General features: G+C 43.6%; 1 protein-coding gene across 1 annotated transcript in view; it reads right to left on the bottom strand.

Annotated features, from left to right (window-relative positions):
- Positions 1–18,497, bottom strand: part of CRB1 (crumbs cell polarity complex component 1) — a 148,653-nt gene that overhangs the window by 90,351 nt on the left and 39,805 nt on the right. Inside the window, exons 6-7 of the mRNA XM_040408758.1 lie at positions 2,874–3,407; positions 52–247 (exon numbers count right to left, since the gene is read on the bottom strand). Of these exons, the coding sequence (XP_040264692.1) occupies positions 52–247; positions 2,874–3,407 (730 nt within the window). The remainder of the gene's footprint in view (positions 1–51; positions 248–2,873; positions 3,408–18,497) is intronic.

Raw genomic sequence — 18,497 nt, 5'->3', positions numbered from 1 at the left:
TGGTGGCAACAAAGTAGAACGAAAGGTCATAAACTTGGAACCATTACTCACCCGTCAATCTTATCCACACACTGTCCACCGTTAAGGCATGGAGAACTGGCACACTCATTTAGGTTTATATCACAAAGCTCCCCATAGAATCCGGCAGCACATTCACAGGAGAAAGATCCCAAAGCGTTGAGGCACGTGGCACCGTTCAGACAAGGTTCTGATGTGCACCCATGATACTCCATCTCACAGTCTCTACCTAAAAGATTTGCATAGTATTTTTAGGAAAAATGATATAAATTATGGTTATTACCTTCCTTAATATGGCATGCCAATGCAAGTATACATACAGTTAAAAGTCTCTTATACACATCATGTATTCATATTGCCTACAAGAAAAGTGTTTTATTTTATCAGACACAGGGTCACTCTTGTCCATGGACTTTGTGGACTATTGCCACTGAGCCTCATTCACTTGAGTGGCTCTGTTTGTAGAAAAATGCAGACAATTTTTTAGTCTCCTAGGTCCAATTTTTCTTCTTTATGCACATATCTACTATAAAAGGGGTCAATTGGCACTTGTTGTGTATGCTTTACACCTCCTTTTCTGTGCCTGAATGATTTCTCCATTGCCATATGATCAGGCCTCTCGTTCTAACATATTACCACAATGTTTTTTACATTTCCTTTTGGAACATAGGATGTGACAATTGATATTTCTGATATTATTGGGTGTATGCGCCCTATTATGCATTTAGCGTTTATCATGTAGAGAGGGATTGGAGCACAGTTCCATGTACAATATACCAGGACATTGTAAATCTTTCTATTTCTCACATTGATTGTCCCCCTGTGTTTGTGAATTAAATTTAGTAGACTGTGTTCACAGGTGAAAATAGAAAAATGAAGATTGCCTGGGGTATCAAATTACCGAAAACACACCGACATAGGAGCTTTGCAAACAGCAGAGTACAATTTGCAGAACGGGTCACATTCATGTTAGTGGTTAACTGCTTTGGTTACTACCTTAAAAGGGGTTTTCTGAGACTTTTCTACTTATGACTTATCCTCTACATAGGTCATCAGTATCTGATCGTTGGGGCTCTGACACCTGGGACCCCCACCGATCAGCTGTTTGAAAAGGCCTCAGTGGCGCCGCGGGCTTCTCCTGGCTCAACAAGCACAGCTCCGTCCATTTGATAGCGGCCGTGCTTGGTATCGGAGCTCAGCCCCATTCACTTCACACGGGCTGAGCTGCGCCTAGGCCATGTGACCGAGGAATGTGAAGTCACATGGCCTCGGCAAAGCTGCGAGATGGCCGTGGAGCTACGTGAGTGCCAATGCCTTCTTAAACAACTGATCGGTGGGGGTCGGACCACCACCGATCAGACTGATGACCCATCCAGGATAAGTCATTAGTAGAAAGGTTTCGTAAAACACCTTTAAATCTGACAAAATAATACAAGTGGGAAACTTTGATATCATGTTTAGATTTACAGGAGATGTTGAAAAGGAGCACTCATTCTCATGCTAGATTCATATTGCTTTCAGACACATTTTTGACATACTTTTAGCTGATGAAGTCTATTGTCTTCTAAGGAACCCTGTAAATTTAGACTGAGGTCTTTCACAGCCAGGTCACTGGTAACCTCGGTTATCCGACTTTTGGCTAGTTTTCTTTATCCGCTACATCTGTTTCTCAATATTACTAAGCCAAGTACCCATTACTGAAACAAATGATGCAGCACCACCAAGGCTACGATCATACACTGATCGGCACAATGCAAGTACCTGCTGAGAACTTGGCACATGCCCTCTGTATTCACAAGTTACACTATAGACTATGCCAGGAAAAACAATTAAATGTTCATCGCTGGCAATGGATAACAGCTTATGAAGAATAGTTGTGTAGGAAAAACATCATCCAATTTTGCCAGCATTCTGAACAAATTATAGAGCATCTGTCAAGAGGATGAACACTATTAAAGGGGTTTTCCGAGACTTTTTAACTAACAACCTATCCTCTGGACACCTGGGACCCCCATCGATCAGCTGTTTGAGTAACTGATGCTCCTGTAAGCGCTGCAGCCTTCTCGCAGCTTGTGACGAGATGTTCATTAGATCCCAAGCACAGCCGCATTACAATGTACAGCACTGTGATTGGTAAGCTGCAAAACCGCAGCACTTACTAAAGCCCAGTGCCTTCTCAAACAGCTGATCAGTGGGGGTCCCTGGTGTCGGACCTCCACAGATCAGATACTGATGACCTATACAGAGGATAGGTCATCACTTAAAAAGTCTTGGAAAACCTCCTTAAAGGCCCATTCACACAACCGTATATTTGAGTCCGCATCCGTTCCGCAATTTTGTGAAACAGATGAGTACCCATTCATTTCAATGGGGTCGCAAAAGATGCGGACAGCACACTGTGTGTTGTCCGCATTCATACTTCCGTTCCGTGGCCCCAAAAAAAGATAGAACATGTCCTATAAAATAGGCATTTCTATCATAGGGCTGGCCATTATGTTCATCAAAATGCTGAACACAGAGGTCCGGTATCCGTATTTTGAAGATGCACAATTTGCGGACCGCAAAAGCGGGAACAGTCATCTGAATGAGCCCTAAACCAGACATAATGCCTGGTAGGGATGACCCGGCTGATTAAAATCATGCATTTCTTACTTCAATCCATTACTGTGTTTTGCAATAATCAGCAGGATCAGCCCTACCAGGCATTAGGCCTGGTTTAAAGGGGATGATCCTGCTGACAAATGCCCTTGAACTGGATTAATTTATTAGTTTATTTCTAATAGCTGCCATTTAATTTGATATTGTAATGACCAGAATCAAATCAAAATTTTAGAATACTAGAACGGAGATACTACCTGTATACTGCGGTGGACAAACACAGCTGTAGCTCCCAATCTGGTTCAGACAAGTGCCTCCATGTTGGCAAGGCTGCGAGATACATTCATTGACCTCAATGTCGCATAAAGCACCCTGAAACCCAGGAACACAATAACATGCTTGCCCATTCCCCCTTTCCCTACATACAGCTCCATTTTGGCATGGATTCCAAAGGCACTCATCTTCTGGGGTCTCACAAAATGTCCCCTTGTAGCCTACACTGCAAAAGCATATAGACCCTCTGTCAGTAACATAACACTGTCCTCCATGTCTACACAGATTTCTAAAGCATCTTTTCATTGGTATTTCACAGTTTCTTCCCTTGAATCCTGCGGGACAGCGGCATTCGTAGGTCTCTGTATCAAGAGTAACCTGGCAAGTTGCATTTGGCGGGCAAGGATTTGACAGACATGAATCAGATAAGCTCCCACAGCCTTTTGACGATGAGCATGGTAAGTCTTCCTCGCATGGAGAAGTGGAACAGTGTGTTGTGTTCCTGGAGCAAATAGTACCTGGAAAACATAAGATATGTTGAATATGATACAGCACTAACTCCCATACTGAAATACTTAAAGGCTATTGGGGGCAATTTTTTTATTATTGCATTAGTATTAAATTGAACTAAAAATCATTTTTTCAACTGGTCTTCATAAAAAAATTGGAGCCCCTTACTCTATACAGCCTTGAGATTCTCTAGTAGCAGGCTCTGTGTTTTTACTGTGTTCTGTCAGGCAGCTCAGCTGATGGCTCCTTATCTCTGATCTCTTATCTTATAAACACTCATTATAGCTCAATTCTTATCTTACTGATAAGAATTAGTGTATGTGAACCATTAGTAATTTAGAGTTAAGGGTTATTAGATGACCGACACAAAGCGAAAGTGCCATTCACAGAACTAGGCAGAAGTTAACCCGTTATGACAAAGCTGCTGAATATTTTTTAATAAAGATCAATTGAAAAAATCATTTTAAGCCCAAAATGAGTAAAACGCAATCATAAAAAATTGCCCCATGAGGTGTACAAAGCCTTCAAACTGGGAATATAATTCCATGAATATACATATGTATAATTCCCTAGATACCACATCAAGAAAATGTAGAGCATCATTATTTATTGTATGCATGCATTATCAGCCTGCTGTGTACCGATTTTGTTCACAGATTTAATATTTTTTTTTTTATTCTTTTATTTTTTTAAATAATTATTTCACATCGCTTCATGGTTAACCCAGCCGGCCGGTGATGATATCATCATGTCACTGCACAAGATGTCACCCGGTGTCTTCAATCAAGATGGTCGTGGCAGCCTCTATGGCAGCCTCTATGCGATCAAATGGATAAGGTGAGTATTTTTTTTTCTAGCGCCTTTCTTGCACTTAAATTCAGCAGTGCGGTCTTAATTACATTAGGCCTGTGCATTGTCAGCTCAGTTTTAATGGAATGTCACCTCACACCATCGAGCTGACAATTCACTTCTATGAGATGCCAAAACTAATGGCACTGAGTGCTGGTGAAAGGAAAGTGGGGAAAAAAACAGGTCCAGAACCAGTGAAGAGGTGGCTGTAAAAGTATTTCTTTCCAATTCAGTGAGGACATAACAGGCCCTACTTAAAGGGGTTTTCCAGGCTCCAGATATTAATGATCTGTCCTCAGAATAGGTCATTAATATCCAATCAGTGAGGGTCTGACACGGTCACCCCACACCCAACCGATTAGCTGTTCCCTGCAGCCTTCGGTGCTGAAACTAACATTGTGAATGGAGCAGGATGCACAAGTCCATTCCAAGTTTAGTGGTTGTGCTGGGTGACAGCGGCTCATCTCCCTAGAAGTGAATGAGAGATGAGCTGCAGTAATCCTGCACAGACATTACACTTTAAATGGATCTGTGCTTCCTATTCCATTAAAAGTGCAAATTCTACTGCTGGGTGCTGCAGGGAACGGCTGATCTGTGGGGTTGAAGGGTGTTGGACCACCGCTGATTGAATATTAATGACCTATCCAGGGGATAAAGAAACAAATGTGCAGGAGCAGCACTCAACGATCCTTCCTTGTTGTAGGGAGTTGCAACAGCCCCGCACCAGCCGCGGATCCAATCAGCCAGAGAATACGTGAAAATCAAACAGCGGTGGCAGCATCTCCCATCATTCCATCCTTATTAGGACTTCACAGAATACAAAAAATCAGCAACATTTCGGCTGTGCAACAGCCTTTGTCAAGCATAAAAAACATATGGCAGAATTGCATATAAATACCCCCATCCAGGACCACCCACAGTTGTCAGGGCCAATTAAAGGTAACTATACACCAATCCAGGGGATAAGTCATCAATATCAGGAGCCTGGAAACCCAGAAGCAATAAGTTTGGAAACATTAGCAGTATGACAAATGATATGAAATACAAGGCAATAACTTGTAATGTTTGATGCTTTGTGTAACACATCTACTAAACCAGAAACATTGATCATATCCATTTCTACTGTATATTATAATACTATGCATTTTCACACATCCCTTATCTTGTCGTCAGTCACATGTAAACCTAATAGGCACAAAAATAGAAAATGTCAGGTTCTCTGTGCTTCCCAAAATTAGACAAGAGTTACACAAACCCTTTACGCTCCTAAATTTACTAAAACAAACAAAAAAAAATGCTTTTCCGGCAACAGTCCTTCAACATTGTTAGTGACTTCAGCATTTAATTAGTTTCCATGGGAACCTGTTGATACCCATCAAATACATCACCATGGTAGCTGAAGACACAAAGGAAGGACATCAGTCTGGTTTATCTTTGGGTACCAATCCTGTGTCTCTTTCACCTAAGCGCCCAAAGAGAACAAAGCTTCTGTGCTTCTATATCAAAGGGATTGATGACATGTACAAGAGATACAAGGAGGACAACAACAGAGCAGTCGTCCAAATGCTTTACCCTGAAGGGTAGCATGGCAAGACAAGGCGCAGCTCATAAAATGGTCACTATTGGACATAATTACACCCATGCATTACAGCATAACAGCCTGACAATATTTTGTCTGTAACATTGTAAAATCTGCACACATCTTATTGCTAAGACGTGGAAAGTGACCATAGGGATTCATTTTTGGCATCTTGTGAACCCGCTCTGCTCAGCAGGTGCTGACAACATTTAAAGACAAGAAATCCGAATTTGAACTGACACGGCAGAAAATCTACTTGCTCAAGCAGAAGATAAAAGCAGGATAAATTAGAAGAAATTATCGTGAATATGGTCATTAATTTCAAGCATTAAGCATAAATGTACCAAATATTCAGCTTCTGTACTGTGACATCACAGTGACCATTATTTCTGTACTGTCACATCACAGCGACCCTTATTCCTCTACTAAGAAAAAAAGACGATGTAACAGCACTCTGCAAACAGAAATAATGTACAATAATGCCATAATTATAGAAAACATTCTGGTGCTAATGCTACGCTTATTTAGCAAATTTTAGATTCTTGCCAAATACATTTTTTACAAAAATTTTTGGGCCCGTCTGCCAAACGTCAAGGCGATCTCTATAAGATGAGAACCTAACACTAAATACTACCTGTTATGTGCCATAACGGCCACCATATAATTCAGGAAGTGCAGTTTCCACATGCATGCTGGGCCCACTCTGCTTTTTACCATTTTTGGTGCCATAAAGGCCTCCATTACATCCAGGGATGCAGGTACCAACATGCATGCTGAGCCCACTGTATACCTCTCCTGGTGCCAAATGCAGGGCTCCAGATGGCGACCAAAATGGTCGCAAATGCGACCTAGAATTGCTAAATGGCGACAAGACTTTGTAGTCTTGTCGCCATTTGCGCCTAGACCCGCCGCTGCTCTGCCGCTTTCACAAACTGACATGGCACACGCTGCTCTCAGCGCGTGCCATGTTCTCAACAACACAGGGAAGAAGGAGGCAGTCCCTCTCCCCTGTACTGATGCCGCTGCCACCAATGGGCTGATAGCAGGGAGGAGGAGGGGAGGGGCTACTGAGGGGTTAATAGCGGCGGATCGCAGCGCGCAGTCATAGAGGCTGGGTGCCGACACCCGCAGCCTGCGTTTGTATTAAGCATAAACGATATTCATTGGTGGTGCAGTGCACCGAACCCCCCCCCCCCCAACCCCAGTATTATAAATCAGAATCATTGTTGGCGCAGTGCGCCCCCAACCCCCCCCCCCCCAAAGTATTATAATCATTGGTGGAGCAGTGCGCCCTAACCCCCCCTCCAAGCATTATCATTGGTGGTGCAGTGCGCCCCCAACCCCCCATCCCCCAAGTATTATCATTGGTGGAAGTGGCAGTTCCAATCGGAGCCTTAGCAGTGCAAGCCTGGGGCTCCGATCGGTTACCATGGCAGCCAGGACGCTACTGAAGCCCTGGCTGCCATAGTTGGCTCCTTGCTACTGTGTGCACAGAGCACAGGGCAGCAGGGACAGTGTGAGATCCTATTCACCCTGATAGAGCTCTATCAGGGTGAATAGGACAAGGGATGAAAGATCCCAGGTTCTAGCCCCTAAGGGGGCAAATAGGTATTCAAAAAAAGGTTAAAAAACAAAGACCAAAATATTGAGTTTAAATCGCTCCTTTGCCCAATTTTACATATAAAATATATAAACAATAAAAAAAATTACATATCGCCACGCCCGAAAAAGTGCGAACTATTAAAATATTTAAAAATATCTCCTATGCGGTGAACGCCGTAACAGAAAAAAAAAAAGAAGTGCAATTTGCCATTTTTTTGTCACCTTGTCCCGACAAAAATTAGGTTAGGACTGTTCTATTATGGTCCAGACGTTCCATAAAATGTGGAATGCACATGGCTTTTTTGGTGTTTTATTTTTTTCACGTAGTATTGAGTGTCGCAATACTTTTTTATGGTATCGAAATCAAGTCAAAATTTTGGTATCGTGACAACCCTAGGTAAGACATGTGTGTTTTTTTTTTATTATACCGTAATTATATGTATTTAAAATTTGGCGACTAAAAATTAAAGTTTGGCAACTAAATTTTTCAGGTTACGAGCCAATGGCTCCTTGATATATTTTTTAGTCTGGAGCCCTGAAATGGCTTCCAATAAATACAATAAGAGCAGGCCACAGCTTTATACTTACTCTAATTAAAATCAGTCTGTGGGGCAGACAGGCTGGTCAGGGGTGCAAGACCAACAGGAGTCAGCCACACCTCCAGTACAACCTCAAAAAAAGGGGGTCAGTCAGCACATCCCAATGTGCAGGTGCCAGCTGCCATGGCGTGCCACGGCAAAATGTATTTGCCAAGAATCTCAAATTTGCAAAATAAGCATAGCATTCGCACCAGAATGTTTTCTATAATTATTGCATTATTGTACTTTATTTGTGTTTGCGGATTGCTGTTGCATTGTATTTTTTTCTTTGTGTTTCTAGCCATGGCAGTGTGCACCTGCGCATTGGGATGTGCTGATTTACCACCTTATTTCTGTACTGTGACATCACAGTGACCATTATTTCTGTATTGTCACATCACAGCGACCCTTATTCCTGTACTGTGATACTATGATATCATAGTGACCATTAGTTCTCTGACATTATAGTGGCCAGAAGTGCCATGGGCAGCAGCTGCTGCACTAGAACTGAAATACTCTGATCAGGTGAGACTTTTTTAAATTATTATTTTTACACCATGCCAGGCCACCAGTACATTTTTTCTCAGTCTTGGACAACTCTTTGGGGGATATTTATTATGACCAGCGTTGTAGACGCTGCTCTTAATTAACCTCTAAGCTGGTGGTAGATCCTCCTGAGTTATGATGAGGCGCCGGCTTCTTCATTACTTCGGCGCATCCAGCGCCAGTTTTAAATGTAAGACAGCTTCCCCGCCCACAAATTTAGACCTGGCGTGAGCATAGAGAAGTCGCAGATTGCAGCGCAACTAGCCGTTGCGCCGCAATCTGTGCCTGCAATACTCCTAATATAGGAGTATTTCAGCTTCTTAAATGACCCCCTTCGGTGGCCTATATTTAATGCTGTCCCCTCCCTCCAAAAAAATAAAAAATAAATAAAAATTTAGCTCTGATTCTTCCATTCATGCAAAATACAGATCCCGACCGTGTGACATTGTCATTTTTTGCAGACCCATCGACTTCAATTGGTTGATTGTCCACATTTGTGGCCAGGAATAGGACATGTTCTATTTTTTGTGGAACAGGCATATGGATGTGTAAACACACAGATGTCTTCTGTGTGCTCTCTGCATCCGTACATACAGCAGAGAATTAAGCTCTGTCATAGAGAGAAAGACAGACGGACACATATATCAAATGTGCAACCTGTGCGGGCAACATGGCCCTCATCCACTATAATGAGCTATGAATGACTTCCCCTATAGATAGCACCTTGGGCAGCATATGGAAGCTTGTAAGATACTTGTCTTCTACAATAATCATGTACAAGGTGAATAATAAAGTGTGGCATTGGACTCAGAACCTCTTCTCGGATAAAGTATCACAAGACAAAACCTTAATGAGGAGCACAAGCAGGCAAATCCCTGTGAAATGGAATGGCAGTAAAAAGGGATTTCCATCTGAAAACCCTGAGGGATTAGACTGTATACCCTGCCACCGCTCCTTCTATACCATCCACATCCCCCTACATGCAGTAAATACAGAGAACTGCTTCAGTCTATTTCCTTTCAACAAAGATATATCTTTCTAACATAAATGAATGTATATTGTTACAATACCTGGTAAATATATGTATATGTGCATAAATACGGGTCTTTACATTTATAAAATGTGCACTGTTTGTAGCTTAAGTAACAGTGACAGACGGCGACCTAGATTATATGAACCCTTTTAGAGTTCCTTTGTTAACTCTTTGATTGTCTGGGTATAATTCAATAAGGTTCCTGTCTCTTTCCATACAATCAGCAAGCACGCAAACTGGCATTTAAAGGGGAAAATTCATCATTTCCTGTAAGTGTATTTTTGGCGTAACCAGTTTTGTGATTTTTTTTTTATTTGCAGCTGGCATTTAACGGCTTGCAAAAATGTGGTATGGTGAGGGAAGGGTGTGGACATCGCCTCCTGTTCATTCATCATTATTTACGTAAGAAACTGGTGTAAATAATGGCTGAAATCGATGGCAGTTTGGAGCTGCCGTAGCTTTCAGTTTGGCACACGGAATCATGTAATTTATGGCGAGTCTTGCGCCTCATCATAAGATGCTTGCCTTCTCTGGCAGTGGAGGACTTTATCAAGATTCATTGATAATTCAGGTCCAAAGTATGTGGGATGCTTTGTTTTCCTTCATTTACCACTAAGGCTAGTGTCACACTGTCATTAGGAGTTCCGGCGGTCTGTGCCAGAAGAGAACAGTCTTGCCCGGTAACATCTGGCAACACCGGATCCAGAGAGCACCAGAAGGCTTTTCTCTTCCGGAAGAGACTGCCAGGACTCCTAAAGGCAGTGTGAAAGAAGTCTAAAAGACCTACAGAAAATTATACATGTTCACAAAGGTAGAATTTTTACCAGAAGTTTGTAAGTAACTGGGATTTCAAAATAATTATACTATATAGATGTTCACAATAGTAAAATAGAATGCTGAAGACGCACGTGTTTCACCATGATTGCTATGGTTTTGTGATGTGGTTATTGGTCATGCACTTTATGTTACATTTTTAACCTGGAAAAAATGCATGGCAAATAACCACATCACAAAACCGCAGTAAACACGGTAAAACTGAGTGTGGTTTTAAGCGCCTTGTTTAATGCAATTGTGACTGTGTGGTTAAAAACATCTCATCTAAATATACCCTTATACAGCTGCCAGTAAAAAAAAAACTAATGCAAAGTCCGAAGGCATCTCCATCAATGGGTTGTGCGTGCTATTATTGGAAAAAGCATTGCATGAACCATCCAGCTCTTTTCAAGTGAGTGGGTCTGAAAGAAAAACAGACAGGACGCGGACATCATCTGTGAGTGGTCCGTATAAAAATGTGGCAATGTTTACAGGTCGGAACACAAACTAGCTAAAGGGGTTATCTGGTAAATTATATCAATGACCTATCCTCAGGAAAGGTCATCAATATCAGATGTGCGGGGGCCAACACCCGGGACCCCCACCAATCAGCTGTTAGAAGAGGCGCCACGGCCTCTTCTTAGGCCATGTGACAACACTGCTCATTGGTCACATGGCCTAGTTGTAGCTCAGCCCTATTGAAATGAATGGAGGTGAGCTGCATTACCAAGCATAGCCACTATACTATATACGGTGGTGTGCTTGGTAAGCTGCTAGGAGTCCGCAGAGCTGTAATGACCGGCGTCACGCACAGGGAGGGAAAAGGGAAAGCCCTGCCCAAGGGAGAGGGAAAGGTGGTGACCCCTGACTCACCTTGCGGCTGGCACCTGACTGCCCTGACGTCCCTAGACGGGTTCCTCTCCCGTGCGGTGATCACGTGCCTAAACCCTGGCTTTCCCTAAAATGAGCCCTAGATAGTGAACGGGCCGGTGGGATCGCTAGTCCGCACCACTGACACTAAGAGGGAAACACCAGGGAGAGGACAGACAATACAGACAAACACATACACCCAGGTGGGCGACCACAGCAGACCACCAAGGTTCAACAGGGATCCGGAGGGTAGCGTTCTGGACCAACAACCAGAGAACGCAGCAACACAGCTCCAGAGGGTCAGAATAGATGTCCAGGCAGGAAGCTCTATATCTGGCAACCAGAGAAGTGTGAGAGGGGAATATAAGGAGGTTGGGAGTGCTGGACAAGGAACAGCTGAGGAGAAGGAGCTACGGATCCCTGAGTGAGCCAAAAAGGGTTGCAAAGCAAACCCAGAAAGCTACCATAAGGAAACAGCCCCATCTTACATAGAGCGCGCAGCCAACCGCTGCGACTTCCTGACCCCGGGTATAACGGAGTCAGGCGTGGTTCTTGACACCCTCGTGACAAGAGCTCACCAGACCTCTGGTGAGTGCAGCAGCTCTCTAAAGCAGCTGATCGGCGGGGTACCGGGACTTGGACACTCGCCAATGTGATAGGTTACGTTATCGTTATCATGTCCGGGATAACCCCTTTAAACATCACTTATCTGAACAAGCCCTAACTCTTGTTAGGTGTATGGCCACCTTTACTATGTGACTGCTGTGTTGTTGTTGTTTTGTTATACTGAGGAGCTTTACTACTTTCATGTCAGTGTGTGGATCATGGAATGGTCTGCTGTGTGACAGGAAGAGAAAACCTCTCTGCTAGCTGGCAATGTACATATGGGTCATATACTAGCTTCACCTTTCTCCTCATCTGACTCATCTGATGTCTCCTTATCACTTTTGTTTATTATAGCTACAAGTCAGGAGATTTAACTCTCACACTGCCTTCCGGAAGACATTACTGTTACATTAACTATAGATAAGAAGTGTAAGGGTTAAGTCTCATGACTTATAGCTACAATAAACAAAAGTTAGTAATAAGAAGTCATGTGAAACAGCAGTAAGGTTAAGAATTAACATAAATCATTTGTTTTCTCAGTAAAGTGACACCCCTCTTTTCTGACGACTTAGGCATGTGCCCTTATATTTCTACGTTGAAGAAAGTAAAACGAGCGGCACTCACCACTGTGGACTTCTTACTTCATGCTTTATTGAAGAATCATGTAAAACAATACATTCGGCTAGGGGCGGTCAGCCTAAATCACGCACATAGCAGCGGCCGCTTAGGCTGACCGCCCCTAGCCGAATGTATTGTTTTACATGATTCTTCAATAAAGCATGAAGTAAGAAGTCCACAGTGGTGAGTGCCGCTAGTTTTACTTTCTTCAACGTAGAATTGTTTGTTGCTACTATACAGAGCTGTGCACCACCGATCCTGTGTTGTAATCGAGGAGGTACGGTGGATGGTTTCGGCGGGTGTTCAAGTTACGGGAACTTGTGGCTGTGCCGCTCATATCTCTCCCCTGTGAAGATGTGCCCTTATATGCCTTGTTGTAAATATGGCCCTGGTGCTGACCTTAGGTTACTTGGCACCCTGTGCAGTCTTTTTGGTGTTGCCCCAATACACGCACATGATCATTATAGGATTTGAAATACACTAAATTTAAAATGTAACAATTTTATGGAGAAAAGAATGCACCTCAAATGCTTAAAGTTGTTGTATTCCAGTCTGGGACATTTATGGCATATCAATAGGATATGCCATAAATGTCCAATAGGTGCGGGTCTAAACCAGCTCCTATCTCAAGAATGAGGCCCCAAAGTGAATTGAAAGCTAGCCATGCATGTGCCACCACTCGTGCATTCACCGATATAGGACTTCTAAAAAAATAGCTGGCTCGGTTATTTTTGGACAACCCATAACAGTGAATAGAGAGAATGCTATGTATGTACAGTGTGCTACTTAAGATACATTCTGGCTCTACTTACCTTGCTCACTCCGCTCTGGCAGGTAGCTGACGCGCGCATGAAGGAGCCGGCAGGTGAAAGGTTTGGGAGCGTGTTCGTGTGATGTCACAACAGTACTACGGATGTTTCCAAGGGACAAAGTTCAGCCAACGCGTTTCGAAACCACTGGGTTCCTTCGTCAGGGATGGTATGAGTTTCTTGTCCTGTGGATTAAATAGGCGTCCGGTTCCCTGCACATTTCACCACAGTTTTTTTCAAATCCTTTAGTGGCAGTCTTACTCCAATCAATATGTAAAGTGTCCACTATTATAGAGTAAATGCTATATGGATGTCTGCTACTGAAAAGCAAATAACTCAATTTCCTGATTCAGGCCTTTTGATACTAAACTATTAAGCCTAAATATCCACTTGCTCTCACAGCGTGACATTTGTTTAATAAAATCCCCACCCCTTATGTTCATTTTAACGTTTTCAATACCACCAAATGATGAGCCAGTGAAGTTGCCCGCATGGTGTTCTGCATAATGGCGTGATAGCGGATGTCCATCAAATTTCTTGTGTATATTTTTTATATGTTCCCCATTTCAAATTTTTATTACACGTTTGGTCCTACCTACATATATTTTCTGACAGGGGCATTTAATATAATATATTACTCCTTTTGTATTACAAGTAATACACTGCTCAAAAAAATAAAGGGAACACTTAAACAACACAATGTAACTCCAAGTCAATCACACTTCTGTGAAATCAAACTGTCCACTTAGGAAGCAACACTGAGTGACAATCAATTTCACATGCTGTTGTGCAAATGGGATAGACAACAGGTGGAAATTATAGGCAATTAGCAAGACACCCCCAATAAAGGAGTGGTTCTGCAGGTGGTAACCACAGACCACTTCTCAGTTCCTATGCTTCCTGGCTGATGTTTTGGTCACTTTTTAATGCTGGCGGTGCTTTCACTCTAGTGGTAGCATGAGACGGAGTCTACAACCCACACAAGTGGCTCAGGTAGTGCAGCTTATCCAGGATGACACATCAATGCGAGCTGTGGCAAGAAGGTTTGCTGTGTCTGTCAGCGTAGTGTCCAGAGCATGGAGGCGCTACCAGGAGACAGGCCAGTACATCAGGAGACGTGGAGAAGGCCGTAGGAGGGCAACAACCCAGCAGCAGGACCGCTACCTCCGCCTTTGTGCAAGGAGGAACAGGAGGAGCACTGCCAGAGCCCTGCAAAATGACCTCCAGCAGGCCACAAATGTGCATGTGTCTGCTCAAACGGTCAGAAACAGACTCCATGAGGGTGATATGAGAGCCCGACGTCCACAGGTGGGGGTTGTGCTTACAGCCCAACACCGTGCAGGACGTTTGGCATGTGCCAGGGAACACCAAGATTGGCAAATTCGCCACTGGCGCCCTGTGCTCTTCAGATAAAAGCAGTTTCACACTGAGCACATGTGACAGACGTGACAGAGTCTGGAGACGCCGTGGAGAACGTTCTGCTGCCTGCAACATCCTCCAGCATGACCGGTTTGGCATTGGGTCAGTAATGGTGTGGGGTGGCATTTGTTTGGAGGGCCGCACAGCCCTCCATGTGTTTGCCAGAGGTAGCCTGACTGCCATTAGGTACCGAGATGAGATCCTCAGACCCCTTGTGAGACCATATGCTGGTGCGGTTGGCCCTGGGTTCCTCCTAATGCAAGACAATGCTAGACCTCATGTGGCTGGAGTGTGTCAGCAGTTCCTGCAAGACGAAGGTATTGATGCTATGGACTGGCCCGCCCGTTCCCCAGACCTGAATCCAATTGAGCACATCTGGGACATCATGTCTCGCTCTATCCACCAACGTCACGTTGCACCACAGACTGTCCAGGAGTTGGCAGATGCTTTAGTCCAGGTCTGGGAGGAGATCCCTCAGGAGACCGTCCGCCACCTCATCAGGAGCATGCACAGGCGTTGTAGGGAGGTCATACAGGCACGTGGAGGCCACACACACTACTGAGCCTCATTTTGACTTGTTTTAAGGACATTACATCAAAGTTGGATCAGCTTGTAGTGTGTTTTTCCACTTTAATTTTAAGTGTGACTCCAAATCCAGACCTCCATGGGTTGAAAAATTAGATTTCTATTTTTTTATTTTTGTGTGATTTTGTTGTCAGCACATTCAACTATGTAAAGAACAAAGTATTTCAGAAGAATATTTAATTAATTCAGATGTAGGATGTGTTATTTTTGTGTTCCCTTTATTTTTTTGAGCAGTGTATAATGATCAATCTTATACACATGCGAGTTATCCCTTATTTCAAGAATAGGGTCTGAAGAATAACACCATCCACTCTCCATCTCTTGTGCAGGTAGTAATATTAGCAACTTGAATCTATGTAGCCAGCATATTCTATCTATATCTCAAGCCAATCTCTTAACCAGCGCGGGTATTTTTAACTATAATATCTATTACATATATGCTTTGTTGAGTCAGGGCAGCAGACTCATAAATAACCTAGCGGCGGCTTCCCGGTCCTATTACCAGGGAGATAGAGATTGATATAGCGGTAGCGCATGTGTTACACTTTATTCATCTAACTACAAGTATACACTATTGTGCTGCCCCTACACTTTGCAGCAGACCGCTACATACCACCAACTTATTATTAAATAATATCTTATCCTATAATATATCTAAAATAAAGCCACCATAATCCATAATGAGTGAACTATGGGGAGATCGCAAGGAACGTGGAAAACTCGTTCAATCCTTCTTTAACCGACCAACTTATGTCCCCAAACAACGAGAACCATCAAACAGACAAATAGTGGAAGCCATTATTTGTATTAAGAAATTAGAAAGACTTTTAATCACTGAAATGAGAGACTTATGGGAGGTAGCCTCACTGGAAAAATATTTAGATAATAATATCATACCTACAGGATTAAAAGTATCTAAAACATTGGCTGGGGACTTGGGGGACACAGAAACCTTGAAAAAATGGGACGAACTTTTGAACGATTTTTCCAAAAGAGCTGTACTGTTTATAATTGAAAAGAGGAAAAATGGGTTAATTAAAATTAAACCATGAAATAATGGAATTATTTGAAGTACTAAGACTGTATAAAGACCACCCAGAAATTATTAAGATCTCAAAATCTATTAAAATAAGAATTAAAATGAAAGAAGAAGAAATTATCAATAAAAAGAAACAGAAATTTGAAAGAGATCTAATACCAGTAAGTAATATGATAGAAAATACCACGGGGGATGTATCAATATATCTCACTACAATACAATAGATAACACCAACTGTGAAGGATAAGAAGCGTCCATAGAAAATATGAACCAATAGCAGACGGGAATACAATTAGTGGCATAGAAACATAGAATGTGTTGGCAGATGAGAACCATTTGGCCCATCTAGTCTGCCCAATATACTGAATATTATGAATAGCCCCTGGCCCTATCTTATATGAAGGATGGCCTTATGCCTATCCCATGCATGGTTAAACTCCTTCACTGTATTTGCAGCTACCACTTCTGCAGGAAGGCTATTCCATGCATCCACTACTCTCTCAGTAAAGTAATACTTCCTAATATCACTTTTAAACCTTTGCCCCCCTGCCCCTTTGCCGCTGTCACCAGTCGTTCAGGTACTCAATAATATAACTAATGGTTCTATAATAACTAAAAAAAAGTTATGAAGTACTTGAGTCACTTAATGAAGACGGTAATAGTCATAAGCCCAATGAGAATAGGCAAGAATCGAGAATGGAGGGTGATATTAACCCTGAAAATTGCGATGTCAAAATAAATAATAACATTAAAATCAAACAAACGGGGGGCGTGGCCTGCAGTGGAACGGAGCGGATGGCTGGCTGCAGAGTTCTCCATCACAAAGCTTTATTTCCGGCCATTGGCTCTATATCACACCGCAAAATTTAACAACATACCCTTGGAGGGAAGTTGCTCACACCCAGCAATCAGTAGAGCCTTCTCTGAAGCATGCAGGACTCCGGACTCCCGAGATCTCAACACGGCCTAGCTGCGCCAGTGCTTCCCCGACCTCAATTTAAACGGCATTTGGTGTCCGAGCTTGGACGTGGAGGAAGAACACAGGACTCGCGCAAATACCAGGGCCCGGTGAGTCGGGAGATCCGTCGCCCCACCAGAAACACCTATCTGGTTGACCTTGCTGGAGAACTCGTGCTCCTGTTGGCTGGGATTATCAGGGGCGGTCGGCCATATTGACGGCCCTCTCCTTCAGCCTCCGCCATAGGGTGCGCCTAGGGTGCTCCATCACCCTGGCCACAGTCAACAAGGGGGATATAGTGAGGCTCCCCTAAACAGCAATACCGAGCAGGGACCCACGCAAACTTACAACTCGGACCCCCTCTGTGCAGAAAAACAGCAAACCTAAAAGGTGCCATCTACACAATCAGCACATACAGACCTGCACAGGTCTACCAGCACCTCCGTGCAGACTCACTCCTCTCATCTCTCTGTGACACCTAACTGTACCTCCAACCACCTCGGAGCAGTTGGAAGGGAAGGCTTTGCCTTAATGTTTCAATAAGGAACTCTGTAAATCATACCTGGCGTTCTACCTTCTAGTTTGATATTTAAAGGGCCAGCGACCCAGGGGTGCATGTGCGCGGCTTATTGGAAGGTCATGTTTCTGTGAGCTCTGCACCACCCGCCAGATTAATCCCACTTTAGCGCCGATTTAAAGGCTCCACCAGCATTTTATATCCATGCTAAGGTCCCAGAGAATGACCCGCACCAAGGGCAAGACAAAAGTTGCCGGTACACCGAAGCCGTCGCAGACACTGCCAGAGTTATTCAGACTCACCTCACATTCCATCATGGCGGACCCGGTGGTGTCCCCCGCCAGCTCTGCCTCGTCCACAGGCAGTGGTCCACCAGCTCAAGATCAAGGCCAGGGGGACCTCTACAAGAATATCGCATCACTGTTCCGCTCCGAGCTCTCGCAGGCGGTAGCAGAATTTTCCTGCCAGATACAGGATATTGGAAACAGAGTGTTGGACCTTGAAACCTGAGTGGACGATATATCTGATGCCCTAGGCGCAGACAGGGAAGACATAAACTCCCACGCAGTCCAACTAGCCGCACTTGAGCTAAAAATCGAGGACCTAGAAAACAGGTCACGGAGGGGAAATCTGAGAGTACAGGGCCTGCCGGAATATTTTTCTGACTTACCAACAAC

The sequence above is a fragment of the Bufo bufo genome, chromosome 9, assembly GCF_905171765.1.
Source record: "Bufo bufo chromosome 9, aBufBuf1.1, whole genome shotgun sequence".
NCBI classification, from domain to species: domain Eukaryota; kingdom Metazoa; phylum Chordata; class Amphibia; order Anura; family Bufonidae; genus Bufo; species Bufo bufo.
The sequence above is the reverse complement of the archived record's forward strand: the minus strand, read 5'-3'. Positions and strand labels throughout refer to the sequence as shown.